Source organism: Falco peregrinus, chromosome 1, assembly GCF_023634155.1.
Source record: "Falco peregrinus isolate bFalPer1 chromosome 1, bFalPer1.pri, whole genome shotgun sequence".
Lineage (NCBI taxonomy): Eukaryota > Metazoa > Chordata > Aves > Falconiformes > Falconidae > Falco > Falco peregrinus.
In genome coordinates, this window is record NC_073721.1 from 31,127,020 (window position 1) to 31,147,563 (window position 20,544).

The 20,544-nt window shown below is 47.9% G+C and overlaps 2 protein-coding genes across 4 annotated transcripts in view; one reads left to right on the top strand and one right to left on the bottom strand.

The window, feature by feature from the left end:
- SLK (STE20 like kinase) overlaps positions 1-5,673 on the top strand; it is a 51,642-nt gene extending 45,969 nt beyond the window's left edge. For all 3 annotated transcript variants that reach the window (XM_005244592.4, XM_055794552.1, XM_055794543.1), the window contains one exon: positions 384-5,673. In XM_005244592.4, the coding sequence (XP_005244649.2) occupies positions 384-530 (147 nt within the window). In that variant the 3' untranslated portion in view covers positions 531-5,673. The remainder of the gene's footprint in view (positions 1-383) is intronic.
- Positions 5,674-6,986: 1,313 nt separating this feature from the next.
- Positions 6,987-20,544, bottom strand: part of COL17A1 (collagen type XVII alpha 1 chain) — a 37,765-nt gene continuing 24,207 nt past the window's right edge. Inside the window, exons 37-56 of the mRNA XM_055814203.1 lie at positions 19,413-19,466; positions 18,732-18,773; positions 17,874-17,930; positions 17,656-17,715; positions 17,116-17,142; positions 16,990-17,031; positions 16,762-16,827; positions 16,333-16,380; positions 15,187-15,300; positions 14,776-14,913; positions 14,101-14,184; positions 12,973-13,104; positions 11,732-11,821; positions 11,128-11,241; positions 10,717-10,869; positions 9,554-9,970; positions 9,232-9,372; positions 8,568-8,630; positions 8,279-8,350; positions 6,987-8,081 (exon numbers count right to left, since the gene is read on the bottom strand). Coding sequence (XP_055670178.1) covers positions 8,032-8,081; positions 8,279-8,350; positions 8,568-8,630; positions 9,232-9,372; positions 9,554-9,970; positions 10,717-10,869; positions 11,128-11,241; positions 11,732-11,821; positions 12,973-13,104; positions 14,101-14,184; positions 14,776-14,913; positions 15,187-15,300; positions 16,333-16,380; positions 16,762-16,827; positions 16,990-17,031; positions 17,116-17,142; positions 17,656-17,715; positions 17,874-17,930; positions 18,732-18,773; positions 19,413-19,466 — 1,964 coding nt within the window. The 3' untranslated portion in view covers positions 6,987-8,031. The remainder of the gene's footprint in view (positions 8,082-8,278; positions 8,351-8,567; positions 8,631-9,231; positions 9,373-9,553; positions 9,971-10,716; positions 10,870-11,127; positions 11,242-11,731; positions 11,822-12,972; positions 13,105-14,100; positions 14,185-14,775; positions 14,914-15,186; positions 15,301-16,332; positions 16,381-16,761; positions 16,828-16,989; positions 17,032-17,115; positions 17,143-17,655; positions 17,716-17,873; positions 17,931-18,731; positions 18,774-19,412; positions 19,467-20,544) is intronic.

The window sequence follows — 20,544 nt, forward strand, 5'->3', positions numbered from 1 at the left end:
GCCTTTTGCAGCACATGTGCATCTTTGCATATAAAACTTCATAACTGGAGGTGAATCTGCTTTTAAGATTGTATTTTGAAGCCAGTTAGTCACTACAGAAATTGAGTGCTAAATAACAGATAGACGGTGGTGGAAGTTGTTTTATATTTTATTTTAAAATGGAGAGTACTAGATTTTCACGCAGTTCAGACAGTATCCTACAGGCATATTATATTCTGAGCATGCGTGTGGTGGTTGTCTTGCAATTTCGTAATTGCTGGGTGATTATTTTTTTTTGTGATGGTGTGTGAAGTTATAATGTTGCGGCAGACAGTATGTCACCAGCGTGATGGGTTTCTTGTACTTTGCCTTGTAATCCTATGACACTCTGATCTTGGGTTTAGATGCTGGAAGAAGAATTTGCCAGAAAACTGCAGGAACAGGAGGTTTTCTTTAAAATGACTGGAGAATCTGAATGCCTTAACCCTTCAACACAAAGCCGGATTTCCAAATTCTATCCAATCCCCAGCCTTCACTCCACTGGGTCGTAACTCTGGGAACTGTTGTAGGCTTTTTTTCTTATTTGGAATTCTCCATCCTCATTGTCTAACCTGACTTAATCTGCCGTGTACATCAAAGGACCTAGCGCTTTTTGTTTTCAGTGGAGACAATCAGTGTCATGATCGGTTTCTTTACTTCTCTGAATGGAAGAAAAGAACTGTTGGTGTATAATGGTAATGTTATGTCCTTCGGCTGTTTCAAGAATAAGTGGGGGTTTTATCTCTGTCTCAAAAAGGACGTTATCTATGGTTTTGACTTTAAGCCTAAAATATTAATTATACTCCTTCTGATCACAAAAAAATGGTTTCTCATGTGAACATTTAAACAGTATCATATTAGTTCTGCTACTGTGGTTTTAGGTGTCTGATTTCTCCACAGAAGAATTCCACAACTGAAGCTGCAGTGAGAGGTTTAAAATTTTGTAATGCTGAGCAGTGTCTTCAGAGCAAGGACTGAAACTAATCACTCAGAACATGCCAATAATCAGAAAAACCAAGCCCTTATGTTTAAACAAGATTGGTAAAAGCAAAAGCCTTCGCAACTTCTTTAAAAAGAAGCCTCTGGCATAAATTAAACCGAGCTGATCTCCATGACACATTTTGTCCATTAGTTCCATAATGAAATGGGGTGCTAGTTTAATTAATACAGTGCCTGAAACACATAGATATGCTAATCCTGACAACAGGCTTGTGTTTTGTCATTTAAAAAAACAAAACTCCTTAGCATTGTTGTTACTGTACAAAACAAGATTTCTTGCTGCTACTGCCATTTTTGTTGTAAATCCTCACCCTAAAATATTTTGCACTAAAATATGTAAAGGTGAAAGAAATGCTAACTTTAAAATGCACAGTTTATTATTTTCCTTAGCTATTACAGGTGGTTAGTTCTACAAATTGAAAAACTGTAGAATGTATTTTTTAGCAAGCGGTGTGCAAAATGCACGTGGTTTCTCTAACTGTACCTGGAATGGGTAGAGCCATTTTTCTGTTCTTACCAAAGCCTGTTCATTTAAACTCCATCAGGAAAGTGGAGGTGGATGGTCATATTTATAAATAACCATGGCTAAAGTCTGTTTTGATTAGAAGTGTTAGATTTGATTTTTTTATTTTAGTCATTTTATTTTATAGAAAGATTTAAGTTAAATATATAGACAAACTACTTTATGAAGCTGGGTTCTTTGCTTTTGTGTTGCCACGTACTAACATAGGCAGTTTTTATTTTTCAAGTTCATAGAAGTACAGTAAGTTATTTACCTGACTGATCTGCAGTGGAAAAAATCTGAAATGTTTCTTACGTAGCTGGTAGGGAAATACAGCTGTATTAGGTCACTTTTACTACACTCTTTTTGGTGGTTAAGAGTTTGAGTCATATCAAGGCAGTATTATAAACTGTACTTTGGTATGTCGGAGTTCAATTTGTAAAATAGTATTAGTATTTGCTTTCTGTCATTTGAGGCCTGACTTTCTAGTCTCTTTGGGTATCAACCGTAAACGTTTTGTTCTGCTAGCTTGCATTAAATGTGCAACTGTTGACCATTACATGACGTTCATTTCATGGGAACAGTATTGCTGCATGTGAATGGACTCTCAAATTAACACAGGACTTTAATCAGGTATGGTTGAAATCTTGGATGCTGAAATCCTTGAATGCTGAACAGATACCTTCTCAATGAAGACACTTAATTTACAGCACAGTAAAAAAAATAATTGGAAAAATGCATGTTTTAATTTAAACTTTGTAACGTTTTGATAGCATAATTACTTTAATAGCTAGCCTTAATTTCTGGCATTTTATTCTATAAACGTGTATTGTGTACTGTTGTAAATTCACATACCATATCTGTAGAATGTTATTGCTGAAGGCAAAGTTCTTTAAATCGTTTGTTCAGGAGGGTGAAAAATGGCTTTGAAGGCCGTTCACTTTTTAAGCTCCTCCATCATAAATTGACTGTTACTAAAATAAATACAAAGATGAAGATTATTTAATGTTAACAGAATTTGGTTGCAATTTCGTATGAAGTAGGCTCAGTGCTTTACCCGGGGAGTAGGCAGGACAGGCAGGTGTCCCCTTCTCCATTATCTCTGCCTTCATCCTCAGAGGGAAACATTAATCTTCACCTTACGTTTTTGGCAGTTGCAGTGATAACTTGCTAATATACATTGGCGTACCGTTTACCTCTGAGTCTTTTCAATCTTTTATTTGAGGATCCTTTCCACACCAGCCCCTGCCACCTGATCTCATTGTAAATCGTACAAATAAGTAAGGGAGTTCTGTGATGGAGGGATCAAATGTAGTGACTGAAGCCTTAGCGGGTGCTCGGTCAGGTCTCCGGGTGTGGAGCACTGTTACGCAGTTGCAGCTTGTGAACTGTGCTGAGACTTGATAGCGAGTGTGAAAATGTGTTTTTCTGGGGATGACAGGAGCCAGCACGGGTACTCACACATTTAGACTGATAAAATTGGTTTTAACTACTGCAGAACACGAAAGGTGTACAATATTCTATCAATATCGGAAAATTCAATTAAAATGGTATTAGTCTCACCTAGGCCTGGAAGGATCTCCTGAGATACAAAATCCAATCTCTTTGCTATCGCATGTCACCTCCCTTTAACAAATGTTAGAAGCTCTGTCTCCAGGGTAGTTAGGTGTATTTTCCTTAACCAAAATAATGTACTTTCTCACTCAGTGTTTGGCAGACCTAATTTTCCCCACGTGCCCTTCAAAAGATCCTGACGGCAAATCAGTATTTGCTCACCTTTGCGTTCTACTACATCATAAATACTGTCCACAGGAAAATGAACAAAGGCAATAAAATGCATGAATCGCAGTGCAATATATTGGTTGTCCTCCTGTATTTACAACTGATTTTCACAAAAAACCCTGCCTGCAGGCCCACGGCCTCTGACAGATTCAGACCTCACGCCTTGTTCTTCCTGAGCTCTGAAAGCAAATTTCGGCACGTGCTAAGTCAGCTTTCTCGGGATAGGGCTTTGTAAGTACAGGAGCCAGGGGCTCTGCTAGCGCCCCAACAGTCGGGAGAGCTCGGCTGTTTGCAGGATCTTGTAGTCCTCTGCTGATGCAACAACCTCAGGTGGCCTTGCTGCCCCCGGTCTTAGGAGATTCTGCATCTTGAATAAATTGTGCATCTCACCTGCGCGGGGCTGTGGGGACGGGCTACCAGCCGTGGAAGAAACGGGCTGTGCCTCAGCGCTTGGCCCCCTGGAGTCCCAGCGGAGAGTCCCAGGGGAGCTTTGCTGTTTACTTTGGTGAAGCAGAAATACTGATTCCCATAAACCAGATTTGTTTCTTTTCCCAAGCACTGTGCTGTCTCTGCTGGATACAAGAAGCATGTACAGCATGCTTGAGGTTGCTGTGATTGATTAGATAGATCCTGATTTGTTAACACCTTCTGAAAGAAAACCTTTAATTGAATTGACACCTGAATTCAAATTCAGAGGTGGTAGTACCGCGCTGTCCTGACCCGTGTCATTCACGCAAAATGATCTTTTCACATCACTTCTAAAATGCTGACGCTCATTCTGAGCTGCGTCCCTTTTAAACTGAAATTGCATCCATGGGTGTTCAATATCTAATCAATTTCATGGTTAAAAAAATTATTCTTCTGTCCCAGAGGACTGACTTAATTATAACTCCATGCTGCTGAATTTTTTTTTCTTAATGAATAGGAAACTTAGTACCTTAACTAAGACAGCAGAGCAGAGCAGTAATGCCATTGCTTTCATCACACTGTGATGTCTTTTATGACAGCAATATCACATAGGAAGTTTAAGGTGTTTCTCTACCTGGAACAGTATCTGTCTTGCAAGTATTTCAAGGATGCCTTGGTGTAGGAAAGATTTGAATAAGGTCTTTTGAATTCAGGCACTTAAGTCACTTTTAGGTAGCCTGAGTGTCAGAGCTGCTGTGTAGCTGCATCTCCTAGGACCTGAGAAATGCTCATCTTTTGCTGAAAACCAGGGAACAGACTTAAATGTGCAATTAAATTCAGTGCTAGTTGTTGCCGCTGAACTACTGCTTTTTGGTTAATCTGCCATGGGGAAGTGGGGCGAGTTTTTGAGGACGGTGACTATATGGGTATCGAGGAAAGGGCAGGGAGGATGGTCGCTATGTAGGTAACTGGTTTTTATGTTAGCGTTTACAATCTGGTTATTTTACTTCAAAATCTGTACTTCGGGATCTCAGAAGCTTCTTTGTGTTGATGTGTCCACACACGTTTCCCATCCCCAGACTTCTGCCATCTTCACAGCAAATGCAAAGCCAGGTCAGAGAGAATTAACCTTCCTCATTCCCAGGCAGAGCCGAGGCCAGTGTGTCCTGTCATTTCTCAGTCTTACAAAAGATGAGAACAAATAAAGGGAAGGAGAAGACAAAGGAACTTGTACAGTGTTTCTCTATATTGCTTGCAGAGCTTTTAGTTGTTCTCCATCCCCTTTCTCTCACCTCAGCCCTCACACTTTTTCATTTCTGTAGCTGCTTCTGCACGTCTGGGCATTAGGGCAGTCTGTGCCAGGGAAAGAGGACAACCTCCTAAATAAGACCATGCTCCAGACCAGCTTGTGAGTAAGGGCCCATGTGCTTCCACTGTGCTGAAAGCAGAAGGGAGAGGCTGAGCCCAGTGACGCTCCAATCTCCCAAGATCTCTTCCCCAATCACCAAGCTAGACGGTAAAGCCTCTTTCTTACTGCTTATCGATCCTAAAATAACAGAACGAACAGAAACTGGGAAGGCACGTTGGGTGAAATATCTGCGATGTCGAGCTGCCATACCCCTGTTCTGCGAGAAAGCCAAGCAGGGTGGTCTTCTGTGATGAAGCACACGCGTCCGAGGCACCCCCAGCCTTGTGTTGTCCCAGCAGTTTCTTGAATGTTGTGTGTTAACCGCAAACCAGGTTATTTTTGCCTTACAGAAAGCGACCAAAACTCATGAGACGGATGAACAATTGGCAAAGGGTCTCTATGTACAGCTCACGGAAGTGAACTTGCAGTAGCAGCCATACGACAGGAGGGGTGGGGGGGTGTTTTGTCTTATTTTTAGAAGTAATTTGATTTCATGGCTTTCTGTAGAATATTGTAATAATTCTGCTGTAAATACAATAAAATCACAGTTTGCTGAGATGGCCTCTGTTTTGTTGATGGAAAACCCGAATGAAATACAAGGGATGTTTGAGTGAATGGGACAAATCAGCATTTTTAAAATAACCGAGTGTAAAAAGTACTTAACGTTGTGTAACATGTGGCTCCCTGACTAGAACAGCCCAGGGCAGGGGTGCAGATTTAGCACAAACCTGAAACTAGAGTTTTCAGTGGCTGCCCTGCCCTGTCAGCGGGAATATAACTTGGGGTTGTAGGAGCTCCGGTTTGTCACCCCGTCCCTGGGACCCCTCGTGGCAGCCACCCTTCCCACTCAGGCACGGGGGAAGGGACGAGGTGTGGCTGTTGGGCAGGGGAGCCCCCCGAGCAGTGGTGACAAACAAACCGGGCTGCTATAGGGCTGCGCTGGTCCTGCCCCACCACACAACCTGCGAGCACGGGGCGGAGTCCTGAGTAGTTCGGGGGTGACTTCAGACATCGGGTAATACAGCTGCTGCACCTAAATACAACAACGTGCAGTATTTTTGTTGTTTTTAAGAGAGAAATAGAAGGAAATGTCTCATCTCAGCAGAGCCAGGTGGGGAGTATAAACCACTCGGGAGGATGCAGGCTTTATTGGCAAACACTGCAAGGTGCCGTGCTCGGGAAGTTGACCTGGCTCATGCCGGCCTTTGCTCTAAACTGTCCTCAGCCATGATGTGGGAAGAACACCAACATTTTGCATGGATAACATTGGAAATAAAAATAGACGAGGGGATTTTAAACCTGGACTGAAAACAAGCAAGCTTTTTTCCTTTAAAAATGAACCATGGACCTGCTTTGGCCGATACCTGGAACTAAAGTAGCACTCCAGCGTGCGTGTGCGTGTGCACGTGCGTGCATGGCCCCAGGAACACCATAAAGCTGATGTGGTGTCACAGGCGCAGTGACCAGGCGCTGTGTGAGGGGCTGCACTCCTGCACCGAAGCACCGGCCTCTGCCAGGCAGCACTTGCAGCTCGGCCATCGCCCAGCCGCTGCCACAGGACTTGAACTGTCAGCACTCACTGCCACACTGCCAGGGAGAAGGTGACGGTGGTGGCACCCTGGGACGATGTGCAGAGGCTCCTGCTAAGGTGACTGGAAACCGCTGACACCTGCTTCCAGCTTGGCATCTGCTTGGGCCACGTCCCAGCGATGAGACACAAAACAGCCACCAAAGCCACGTCACAGTGCAGCTGGTACCGACCCACCAACAGAATGCTGATCAGGCAAGCCTGGGGTGAAAAACACACTTTAATGGGGCTGTTTACATTAAAAATTATTTCCCCCCCCCATTAAAAAAAAAAAAAAAAACCCAAACAGAAGAAAAATAAAAATATATTTTTTAGAAGATCAACAAATTACATGTAAAAGTGCTTCGGTTCGGTCCCTGTGCATGTCACGTGTCGCTGTGCTGCTATAAACAGACATCGCAAAGCGCGTGGTGACCCAGGCTCCCCGCAAAGCACTTGCACGTGCTGCACCCCACTGCTGCCCCAGCCCCCCGGGACAGTTTGGCCGGGGCAGCGGGGCTCAGGAGCTGGCGTTAATGCACGCGGAGCGCTAGAGCACGGCAGAACTGCTGAGCTGGGAGGGCATCGCTTCCCACAGCGAGTCACGGGCTGGGGTGGCGGCGGGTGCTGAGCCCAGGGGTGTGACAGCTCTGCAGCGGGGGCCACCAGCAGCCACGGGGAGAAGCCAGGGCCCGGCTCTTGCTGCCTGTGTCACTCGCCCCGCTGCAGCAGCCGCACGTGGGCAGGGCTGGGCTCAGCGCGTCACTGGTTGGGGTACGTCGGTGCAGACCCTCAAGCCACAGCCCCACTCAGCACCACCAGCACCTGCCTCAACGTGTCCTCCGCTCAGGGCTGGCACATCGGAGCTTGCGGCGGGGAAATCCCAGCGCTGTGAGCTTAGTCCCAGGGTTTCTTACAGGGCCTTTTGTCCTGCGGGCTGAACCTGATCTCTGAAAAATCGCGTGTTTGGTGGGGAGGGATTGCTTTCTCTTTTTCTTTTTGCTGGATAGGTGGCTAGCTGTAAAAAACCAGGTTTCTTACATAGCTGGGAGTAATACAAGCCTGGACCGGGTGAGACAGGAAGCCCTTGTCAGCCCCAAGACATACAAGCCTGGGAACTGGGGGTGCAAAGCCAAACATCAGCAACAGGACAAAATACCCACATTATGGCCATGCTGGGCGCGTAAAAGAGCCATTCAAATCTCTGCAGTGACACCGAACTATCAAGTCTACGTGGTTAGAGCTGATCAGCAAGGACATTTTAGCATTAAGGCAGTGAAGACTCAGGCTAATTCTCTATAGGCTGCTGGGAACACTGCCCAGTGCAGAACTGAGCTGCCTCTTTCCTTAAACCCCAACGCTTCTTCTCTTTCTTCTGCCAACATACACTTGTTCACCTGGGGACAACAAAGTAAAAGGAAGATTATTTTAAAAGTTCATGTCGGGTAAAAAAGACAAAAGACCCAAAACAAACAAACAAAAAATGGAGCCATGTGGGTTTTCCAGCAGTTCCCAGAGACGGGCTGGTGCCTGGGGAACCCTGCGCTCCCCGACAGGCAAACCCTGCTCTCCTGGGGATGGCAGATGTTCATACCTTTCTCCCCTTTCTCTCCTTTTGGTCCCCTGTGCCCATGGCGTCCTGGTGGGCCCACCAGCCCGGGGTCACCTGAAGGAATGAGAAGACCAAGTTTTTCCTTGAGCATCACTGGTCCGTGAACAGGGACAGGCCAGGGTAAGGAAGACCAAGCTAGGCTGCTGCACGGTGCCACCTCCACCGTGGGGAGGTGGTGACCTTGAGCAGTCCTGTGCCGACTGTCTCTGCGGTCACAGCGCTGCTTCCGGGGTGTTACAGGGCTCGAGAGGGAGAGGAGGGCAAGCCTTACCTTTGGGTCCGGGGTAACCCCTCTCGCCCTTTTCCCCAGGTGGCCCCTGGATGGTCCCGTATGCTGGAGAGGGAAATGAAGCAGAGGACGAATGAGCAGAACAAACCAGTTACAAAGGGCTTTGTGCTTAGGAAGAGAAGCAGCGAGTCACGCTGGAAGGACGTTTCTCTAGGTTAGATGGGATTCGACTGAGAGCAAGTTTTTTAAAAAACGTTTTGTAGCCAACAACATCCCAGGGGCAGGCTGTGATCTCCTTTCACCAGCGCTGCTCCGCCACCCTCGCTGGGTGTCCTGTCTGTCACCAGGGCCGGGCGGCCCACGCTCAGGGAGGGGAATCTGAGAACAGAGCAAGGAGCTGTCTTACATTGCTCTACATGTGCCAGCCCACCTATATGCAAATGAGCCACAGGAGCTGCAAGCACAGTGGCCTTCGGGGTTTGGGATGAATGTCCTACAAGTAGTGGGAAAACCTGATGTCCTTCCTAATAATGAGATTGCACCTCCCCAGAAAGAGAGGAAGAGGAGGGAAAGACTATCTGCCTCCAGCTTTGTATCTTGACCGTATTTTTGCAGCATGCAAAGGTGGAAAGATCACTAGGTCTGTAAGAGGTTGGAGACATCTCATATGCATGAGCCACAAACACTGAGCCAATACATCACTTACTTCTAAAGAAGTCCATGAGGTCCTCAGTGACATTGCCATAGGCTGCAAAAACCCTGCTGATGCCAGGGGGACCAGGAGGGCCTGGGGGACCTGCGGGTCCCCGTGCAGTGTAAGACATCAGGTCCTGGAGAATGCCTCGGCCTGAGGAATTAAAGATGTCATTTGAAAGGAGCTCTGGGAAAACTGGCTGGATGCTGAGGCAGGAAGGTGTAAGGGAGAGCAGTAGGCAGCAGGAAGGGGGGGGGAAGTGGCACCAGGCATAAGGGGTTAGGAGGTGTGGGCTGGGACAGGGAGGGTCGGGACAAGCAGGCATGCCACTCACTCTGTAGGTTCTCTGACACACGGAGCGCCAGCTCATTGTAATCCAGGGAACCAGTGAAGGAGCTGCTGTAGGATCTGCTTGAACCTGCCGATCTGTGCGATTCCTCCTCCGTCAGCAGTCCATCAAAAGACCTATCACTGCCCATGGAGGCATCATAAGTGCCATCACTGCCCATCGAGGCACTGTACGATGACATGCTGCTCATGGAGCTGCCATACGAGCTGCCTGTGCCCAGTGATCCCCCATGGGAACCCTCAGCACCAAGGGATCCTTCATGCAACCGCTCGGAAGTCCGTAACCCTTGGTACGATGAAGACACAGACCCAGCCACCAAGCCACTATCTCCTTTGGGTCCTGGTGGTCCCCGTGGGCCAGGGGGCCCAGGCGGCCCAGAGATGTAGCTTCGAACTTCATCACCTGCAAAATACAAGGAGGGGGAGTTCAGGGACACTGGGGTACCTGGTCCCCCAGACTTGGCAGAGGCCCTGTGCTACCGCCCTGGGTGTGATGTTCTGTCCCATCAATCGTCGCAGTAACCCTCCTCCAGGGCCATTTCTCAGGCCGCAAGCACATAGGTCACCCCTGATCTCCACAGATGGTATGACTCCCTCCTCCTTCCTGTCTCTCCCACAGTTTTGGGTGCCCAACCTTGGAAACACGCCCAGTGATTTTGCAGGAGGGTGCACTCCTCTCGGGCCAATTCCAGCACCTCTGCCAAAACAATCATTCTGTGACCAGCCTCCCAAAATCCCCAAAGGGGATCCCCATGTTTTTGAAAGGCTGCCCTGGATGACTTGCTAGTGGAAGAGCTAGCACAGCTGGCTCAGCGTCAAAGGAAATGCTTTTCCCATGGCAAAACTCCGCAGGCGACCTTACTAGGGACTCATTGTCCATTACAGGCCAATTGTAACTGCCCAGCGCCTGTCCCTTTTGGCTCACAACAGGGACTTCTGCCTTGCAGTCAGACTGCGAGGAGACAAGCCTACGGAGTGCAGCGCAGTCCTGCACAGCCCTGGCTGCAGAGGGAAGGTGTGGCTGCAGCCCCAGGCCGGGGAAGCCTCCCGCTCCCGCAGGATGGCCTCAGCTGCGGCAGGGCCAGCAGCCCGCGCCAGGCGAAGCACGGCTCGGGGTGTGCGCAGGGAAGGTGGACGGTGTTCCCTTACTCTTCAGGTACTGGATCAGCTCACTCCTGAACTCGTCGCTGTGGGTGATGTCAGCATAGGACAAGAGGCCAGTTCCTGAGAAGCCTGGTGGTCCTGGAGGGCCAGGAGGGCCAGGTGGGCCCTGGAGTCCAGAGAGCGAGGAGTATCCCACATCTTGAGAGAAAACAAGAATTATTTCCCAACACGAGCGAGGACAAGGAAATCATACATGTCTGGGGATCCTGAAATTTTAAAGGCTCCAACCCCAGCTCCCATCCCTTTGCAGCTGATACTGATGTATTTTGGGTTTTTTTAAGTGACCTTGTTCTCAGTGGGAGTCACACCCCTTATAAGCTAAATCTCAGTCTCAGTCCCCCCCAGCATCTACAAACAGAATCTCCCTGCCAGCTGTAAGAAACACAAGTGCTTTACTTTGTAGATAAGCAGAGATGTCCTCCAGAGAGGTGCCTGGTGATCCAGGGATCCCTGGAGGTCCTCGGGGCCCTGCAGGACCAGGGGGCCCCACAAGGCCACTGAATTCGGAGTCTGTAAGACACAAGGGAAGAAAAGGAGTCCCCCAAACCACCGCAACCCCAATGAATCTTCCCTGACAACACAGGTAATGCCAGCTACAGCCAAGTATAAGGCACTTCCTTCTCCCCAGCACCTTTTGGTGCAGCCTTCCTGGTGCACCTCACTTCCCTGCGTGTAGACATCACATTGGGAAGTCAGGAGATCCCAAAGAACGTAGAAGTCCCTATTTTTGAAATCTACTATTTAGAAGCAGCATAAGAAATTTGTTTATGCTGCAGAGTTTCAAGAAGACAAAGGGCTCTGGGACAGCACCCTGCTGCTGCTCTCTGCAGGAGAGGTAGCAGTGCCGCTAGCTATGGCAGAGGGACCATCAGAGTCTCATGGAGGGTTATTTGTTGTGATATGCAAAAGGCGGAATTCTGTGACTAAGGCTGCAAAAAAAAAAATAAAATCCTGGGGGCATATAGGGACCTGTGGCAGGGGAGTAAAGAAGTCGGCTTACTTCGCAAGTATGCTGTCAGGTCACTGTAAGATATACCGGGTGTCCCTGGAGGCCCAGGTGGTCCAGGGATCCCAATGCTCATCCCAGAACCTGCAAAATCAAACAGATTCAAGGGGAGTGCCATATCAGAACAGGTTGTTACAGTGTGAGCAGACAGGCTCAGGGCTTGTTCCCAAGCAATGCAGGAGGGACTTGTGCAGGGTGGAGTGTTCCCATCAGCAGGCTGTCCTGGGAACCAGGGCTCAAGCCTTGTTCTGGACTTGGAGTTAAAGCTTGCCCTGTTAATACTACACAAGGGCACCTGCAGACAGGCAGCAACAGGCCTCTATACTTTGCAAAAGCTCTGCACACCCTCTGAACCCCTGACACGGGGTGGGGACAGGGTAGGGAACATGGGGACATGGCTCCAGAACACACAGCTCAGCTGTGACCCCCTGGCCGATGCATGTGCTGCTCTCCCTGTGTCTGCCTATCTGCAAGCAGCTCTGGAGAAAAACTGCACCTTTGTGATTTGCTTTAATGAACTGTCCTTGCTGATAAAATGCAGCTTGAGCTCTTGAGGTGCTGCTGTTAAACAGCAGTTTCCTGCTTCCAGAGCCAAAGAGGAAATTACCACCATGTCTGGAGCAGCCCATTAGTGAGATCTGGTCTCCAAGGGCAGTTCAGAGAGACGAACTACCTGTGCTTTTAAGCAGAAGCAGATAGTTGCTGCTGCCAGGATTAGACATTTTAGCAGTGCTGTTAGGGATGCTCCAGAGTCCTCTCTGTCCAACAGTTCCTACCTGCCATATTACCCCTTTACAGATGGGAAAATACAGCAGAGAGGTGGAATTTGTTTCAACTAATTTTAAACTTCTAAGAGCTTGTTTTTGGACCTGCCGTAACAGAAAGTGGGCATAGATCAACACTTCCACAGAGATATATATCCTGGCCACAGAGCCAGTGAGAAAAGGGTTATAAAGGCGCTTAAAGGTGTTGATGGGACTTCCAAGATGGCTGATATTAAATTATGTTCCTAAGCTCAGTTTTTAGCAAAGCAAGAACTCATTACTAGTGTCTGTGGGTAGTATCTTAGCTACAGGGTATCTGTGCTCTCCCAAGTCTCTCACAATCCCTGTGGCAAGGTCTCTATACATAGGGATTCACAAAGTCGACACTGGAAGAGTTTTCACTGACAGCATGAGCTTTCTGCCCAGCTCCCGAAAGAACAGAGGGAAATGCACACTAATAAATGCCATTACTTGTCAAGTAGCTGATAAACCGTCTGGTCAGCTCATCATAATCCAGCGATAGAGACAGAGTGCCATCTCCCCCTGGTCCAGGGGGTCCTGGTGGGCCCTGAGGTCCAATTAGATACTGACGAATTTCTTCTCCTGGAAATGAAAAATGCATCTTTTAAGGCTGTGCAGCTGCTGCAAATACACTGGGTGTGAGGAGTTCCCAGCCTTTGAGCTCAGCCCCCACCACTAAGGAGACCATCAAAACCTATGGATGCAAAGCTCCTTTCCCCTCCTCCTGTTCTGAATGTGAACTGCCCCCTGTATGGTGCCAGAAACATTTGTGACAGGGCTGGGAACCTCCTACAACCCAGGGTATGAGGAGGATGAGAACTTGGATTGCTATAGGGATGTCATTTTGCTCTGTTTCTTCAGGATACTCTGGACAATATCTTTGATAAAGGGAATAAGAAGTGGCTTAGCTGGGAAGGACCGTGCTGAGGTCCGTGGCATTTCAGCAGCCATTTGTCTGTTTGGAATATGGAATCTGATTGAGTCTCCACTGCAGCACACAGGAGGAATGCAGTATTGGCCAGCAGCATCTACACCTTAAGGCACAGCAAAATGACATCCTGGTGATTTATCTGTTAGCCCACAGTAAGAGTGTGCATAGGAAAGAATACAGGGCTGGGTATCCTACTCACTTTATGAACAAAGACACAGCAAAGCTTTGGGGTGGGTAAGAAGGAATGGGGGGAACCCCAAGAGAGTGGGAGAGCTGGAAGGTAGAAGTCCAAGGTTTAGTGGGAGGTTGGGGAACATTGCGGGGAATTACGGAAAAGAAGGGACATAGGCAGGTGCCACCTAGAGAGCCAAGGAGGGGAAGGGAGGGGACAAAGTGAGAAACTGAAGAGTTGCAACCACAGCTTCTGGAAAGCATGCAATCTGTCCAGTACAAGACGCAAATCTGTCTCAGAGGACTTGGAAGGAGACATTGCAGGACGCTCAGCAGCAGCTATGGCAGGCCTTTGCTCTCCAAAGCAGCTGCTGGTAACTCCAGCTGGAGGCAGGAGACTGGAAGGGAAGGGCAGATCTCCAGGCTACTGGGATGCTTTCCCTCCATCCGCCATGTTTCCTTGGAGGGTCACTTACTCTGCAGCATGTCCAGAAGTTCTCGGTACAAAACGGATGTAGTTGATACTGAACTGGCAAATGACTGATAGTGATCTGAAGAGCCTGTGGGAGTGAAAAGGTTTTACATCAGGCAGGGTGAGACACAAGGTGAAGATGGGTCAGGCAGGGACAAAGGAAAGCTGAACTAATGCAGTTGAACTGGTGGAATGGGCTTCCCATGCACCCAACCATGAAGCAGTTGCTGTCTCACACATCCTGGTTGTCTCAAAAGCTGCGTGGTCTGTGCTCTTCTGACTTAAGATTTCAGGCTACTTCCAAAAGCTCTGGGAATTTCATCTACTTTAGGACAGCCCCAAGCATACAAGACAGTCCCAGAACACTTGAGACCACATACACCAAAGAGTCACCTCTGTTTGGGTCTTGGGAACATTACAGGGTCTAACAGCTAACATTTAATGTGAGACTTCTTAAACAGAAGCAACTGTTATTTATTTGACCCATTAAAATGGGACAAGGCCCAGAGACCGCCTCAGCTGTGTGGAGTCCTGGGCCAAGACTGCAGAAGATGAATAACAGGGTTGGGGTGCTGCTATTTAAAGCCTGTTGTTCCTCCTCTGGTTCTCACCTCCTAAGTGTTGCACAAGCTCAGCCAAGACAGCGACTCAGTACAGAGCTTACCGACGGGGTGCTTACTTGTCATATAGCTCATAACGCGGGTAGCCAGCTCCCCATAATCCAAGCTCGTCCCATCTGCAGTAGTGATGATTCCAGGTGGGCCTGGAGGGCCTGGCGGGCCTTGGGCACCAGTCAAATAATGCCTTACATTGTCACCTAGGTAGGAAGCCCAAGATACATCCACATCACTAGAGGGAAGGTAACAGCCACGTGCACAATTACTGAACCCTCTTGCCCTGGCAAAAAGCAGACCGACAGGACAGTTCTGCAGAGGCCACAGTGGGCAACAGCACTTCACAGCATTCAACAGAAATAATCCCAGAGCAGCAGGGCTGCTGTTGCTGAAGGGAGAGTGACAAAGGGGTTCGGGGAGCAAAAGAGTTTGAGGCATGCATCTGCTGATCCGTAGCAAAATCTCATTATACTTACTCTTCAGGTAGTCAGTGACATACTGCTGAATCTCTTGAGATGAACTTCCGCCTGGACCGGGAGGTCCAGGTGGCCCGGGAGGTCCAGGGGGTCCCTGAATTTGTCTGGATCCGCCTACAGAAAGTATTGTAGGGAGAAGGAGTTGTTTTGGCATGGTTGCATTAGAACAAGCAATCTAAAGTGTGCTTGCAGTGAGCCCTTCCCACAGATCTAGAAAAAGCCTTAGGAATGGACTATGGAGGGGCTTCCCTCTATCTCTAAACACAGTCTAAGGGTGAGCTATTAGGCAGTATAATGTCTTCAACTAATATGGCATCTTGTAATTCAGCCTGAGCAGCTCTGCCAAGACCTCCCTGGCTTCGTACTGACAGACCTGGTCAGTTTGTGCACCAGAGTGCAATGCTGTGCAGAAATACAGATGGAGATCCATAAAGCACTCCAGCTCATTAGGCTGAACTCACTGTCCTGCTGCTCCCAATCCCAGCCAGCCCGGGCAGCACCAGCTCAAGGACCTCCTCATTCATCTCCATCAAGATACAGGTGGGCCCAGTGTGACTCCTGGCACCATGGCGTCTAGTGACACCTCATGCTCTTTGTGTCTGTCTTCCCAGAACCCTGAAGTAGTGTTCCTAGGACATGATGTGGAGAAGCCGAGGGCTTGTTTACACGGACACTTAAGTTGACCCATACACACTTTTTCTGAAACTGCATTAATACCCTGCATACAGAGATGCTCTTACTCAGAATGAAAGCAGCTTAATTCACATGGATCTACATGAGGGTAAGTAAAACAGAGCAAACAGCACTTTTGTTCTTATCAGAAGTTTTTCCACTAGAAGGTTCAACGCAGCTTTCCTAATCCCTTGTGCAACATGGTTAGCCAACCTGGAATCCCTTTCTTTTATGTCCCATGAGGAAAAAATGGCTCAAAAGATTCCCAGCAAGCTGGAAACAGAAAACCTGCAATTCTTAAATTGTCTATCTGAAGTCAGGCTGTGCAAAAAGAGGTTTTGAAATCCCAACAGATCCCAACAGCATTAGATCAGCACCCACACTTGTAAAACCCAAAAGGAGCTTTTTCAAAATCTCTACCAGGATGTCAGCATTTCTTGATAGTATCAGAACAACGGGGGTCTGGCCTCTTACCTCGAGATGCTCCTGGGATGCCAGGAGCACCTGGGACACCTGCATCACCTGGAAACCAGAGGGAGAGAGACAGACAATTGTACTGGGTGTCACTGCATGTTGCATACTTGGTCGGGTAAAACAGTTGAGTTACATGTTGTCAGAGAAGCCCACTAGCTAGCCCTTGTAATTACTATCATGAGTTAGCAGCTTGTTGTGGAACAGCAGAAGGAAGAGGCCACAGTAGCTCTCCTGAGCCTTCTGTGACCTGCCCGTGTGCTTTATACTCAGAGCAATTCTATTGCCATGGTCCTGCTCTGCCTGAAAAGGCAGAGGTGGGCACAACTGTAGTTCCCAAAGGACCCGGTTGCTCCATCCTTTAGTCTCAAACACTCTTGGCTGTGTGAGGCCACCAGTAAAGAAAGAAAGAAAGAAGATTTTTAACTTCACCTTTGGGTCCAGGTGGGCCTGGTGGGCCAGGAAGTCCTGGACGTCCTTGAATAGTGACTCTGTCACCTGCCGATTACAGAAAGAGAATCAGAGATTCACAGGAATAAAATGTGTAGACAAAATCCTGGCTCCACTAAAACTAAGCTAGTATCGGTAGAGCAGGATTTTGCCCCCTGGTTTCAGCCTAGGGACAACGAATTCAAAGGAGGAAAGAGGACACAGACTGACCATGAGAGGAGAATGCTGGAAGGCCAGGTTCACCCGGTTCTCCTGCATGGGACACAGAAATGGAGGAGCAGTCATATACAGAGACAAGCTACCCTGCACCCCACCGATATATCCTGGAAGTCTTACCTATGAATCCTCGTGGACCTGGTTCGCCTGTGAACAGGGGAGCAGAGGACCGGTGTTAGCATTTGCTTTGTTCTGATCTGCAACATCCCAGCCCACACTGCAGAATATTATCATGGCCTTCAATTGGCAGGGCAAAAATGGGTAAAGGGAGTAGGTTTTCCTGCCGGCTGAGAGCTGAGCTACGTTTCACAGGACTACCTCCTTGCACTGGCTTAGCCAAGTCCTGCCTGGCTGCAAAAAGATTCTTCCCCTTTAACGGCAAATCTGAAGCTCTGAATGTTACAGGATCTAATGGGCTTGCAAAGCTGGGATATGAATACAGCAATTGCCTTGAGACAAGTACTGGAGGCTAATAAACTTCTGCGACAGACTGACTTGTTTTATGGCAGCAGGCTGGAGTCCTATTTAGTGACCACTGTGCTAGCTTTCTTACAGCCACAACAAGGCAGAATGCTTTCTGCTTCCAAGCCCTTCCTTCCTTCTTTTCAGTCTGAGGTGCTGAGATCCATCTAGTATCGTGAGGATACAGGCTATACCCACCTCGGTCTCCCTTCGGGCCTGGTGGGCCTGGTGGACCTGGTGGGCCTGTGAGGAATGTTTCTGTAATAAGAACAAAAAGTTTTTTTGATGACATGTGACAGGACATGACACAAGTTTCCTCTGGCTCCACCTGGTCCTAGCCAAGGATGTGCTCCCTGGAACCCTAACAGTCAGGACATTCCCAGGGCACAGGCAAGGTACTGAGGAAAAGAACCAACCTGAGGTGGACGTGGAAGATCCTGGTCTCCCTGGTGGGCCTGGAGGCCCTGGCAATCCTTCTCCTAGGCAAAAGGGAGACAAAAGGACTTCAGGAAGGATGACCCTCAGCAATGTACATACATGCATGTCAGAGCTGCTACATCTCCAGCCATGGCTGCAGCTCAAGTATTTCCAAGTGTAGGCTAGTATTATTGTTTTCTTTACACACATCTATCCCTGTTTGTTACTTATTTTTCATTATCTTTTGCCACCACTGCATGCACACGACAAAGGAACTCCTTTCTTTGTGGGACAGAGTGCCTACCCCAGCCAGCCTTCACTACATCGAAAGGGAAGGTTCAATTCATCACACACCTGACCTTCTTCCCTTCACTACTGAGCAAGGAATGGGATTACGCTCCTGTCTCATGTTCTCCTGCACCTCCCCTCTCTTGGCTGTGAAAAGGAAATCTGTGCTACAGGAAGTGGAGCGGGGATATGTTCCTCATGATAAGAACCATTCCATCTGTCCCCAGCTGGAAGCCAAAGCTGGACAAGTAAGTAGTAAAGACAGAATTGAATGCAGTTACCTCCTTTGGGAAGTAAGACATATAGGGTGTCTTCCCCAAAAGTATGGCTTTAATGAATTACTACTCTGACTAGCAAACCTCTGCTAAAGCAAATCTCCTCTCTTGGGCAGCATCTTGCTGCTGTGAAACCGTATTGCAGTGAAATTGTGTTAGTAGGAACCGACTGTGTGAAATTCTGCTTCCAGTAAAGTCAGCCAAGATTGCATCTGGGACACCACAAGTCACAGGATAGAGGCACTGGAAAAAATTCCCACTTTCCAAGTTTGTTTCAGAGAAACAAGCTCTTACCTGGGGGGCCACGAGGTCCTGGGGGTCCCTGCACAGATTCACCTGATGACAAAAGAAATGGGGGTATTATAGAATATTTAATCAGCTGCAGAAGAATGGCTGCAGAAGCATGGCCTTAGAATCTCTGAAGATCTGCACAATCCAGGCCTGGTATTAGAATAGGCCTGTAATCGGAATTGTACTGAAGTTGCTGTGCTGAAGTTAACAAGAAAGGTAGCCTCGAGCTATTCTTGAATCCTGAGACCAAGTCATTATGTTGTGCCAACAGGCCGTGGCTGTAACAAGATACAGCTGCTGGGAAAGCAGGTGCAGGGCCAAGAAAGATAGGGACCGGTATGGGAAAATAGGGAGTAACAAACTACAAGGCTGAAGCACAGCAACACAATTAGCTACATGGATAGAATGCTTATTTTAGTCATGATAATTAGGGGTGTGAGAACTGCGCATGTTTAGAGACTACTAACCAATTATATTTCTGCTTTACGAATATACATGTGTATCGGTTCTATATAAGTAGTGTTAGAAACTAACAAAGTTGAGCAAGATGCATAACTCATATTGAGCGTCTTCTTGACTCCGGCGAACCCTTCTTCCAACAATCAGCAAACTGCATGGCTCAGAAAGGTGCCATGTGTGTTAGCATCCCCCGGCTTATGTACAGAGCTCTGCTATATTACATACCTGGTGGCCCAGGGGGACCTGGTAGTCCTGCTCGCCCTTGTAAATCTGCAAGCACTGTGCAAATGAAACACACACAAAAAAAGCAAAATTGTTGCTGTGGAGCTACTGCTGCTGTGGAAACAAATCCATTACAAAAGTGGACTAAGGCAGGACCTTGGTGACCTAAGCCAAAGCTGAGGCAGAGAGGGGAGAGAGGTGTTCAGTTGCCAGCACGCAGGTTAGGATGTGAAGCAAAATACAGTGCTGAGATCTCTCTGGAGAGTAATGGCTGCTGAAGGAAACAGCAAAGGACTCAAAGGCTAGAGAAGGAGGGAAAGAACTTTCAAGGAGAGGAAAGATTCTTTGAAAGAGGGGCAAGTTTTGGAAGGAGAGTGTTATGCAGCCATTATTTAACGTGTAGTTGCACCGTGCTATCTTGATTGGAGATGTATCCTCACCTCCAGGCTGAGGCACAAACTCAAAGTTCAGTGATGCTGAGATCCAAGACTTCTAAATGGGGGATGGGACAGTACTGAAGCATGGTTTGGACCTACATGACCCCATTCAGATGGTGATCAGGCAAGGACCATTTTATGATTTTATGCCCTCCTCTACCTTGCCTCTCCTGCACACTTGCAGAGGTCCCAGACCCTAGGATTACTGACTGTAAGTGCACCTCACACACATCTAGAATTGCATAGAGCAAGCAAACACTTTCCTTGGGATGCTACTAAACCATTCTGTTCTGCTCCACTTATTTTAATCTTAAAATAGCATTTGCTCCCCTGTGAATTCATCCTCTAATTCACAGATAGGTTTTGATTTCCGTTGCTCAGATTAACACGCCTTTCCAAAATGGTTCTCCTCTTACAGATGGCTCTGTGGTTGTATTACATAGGGAACTGCCCTGTGCTAAACACAGTGGCTAAAAGGCCAGGGTAACCTCACAGCTCTGTGACCACCTCTGCTGGTAGGGACTGTTCACCTGTCACCATTCCTTAGCTTTCCTCTCTGTGACATGGGCCTGAAGCCACCTTTTGAAAGCACTTTGGGATGCACAGATGAGGAGGGCAGAAGGGGTGCTGGAATTGCTGTCCTACCATCAAACATGCACACACACACTTCTCCTAGTCAGGTTGAGGGGAAAGAGGCA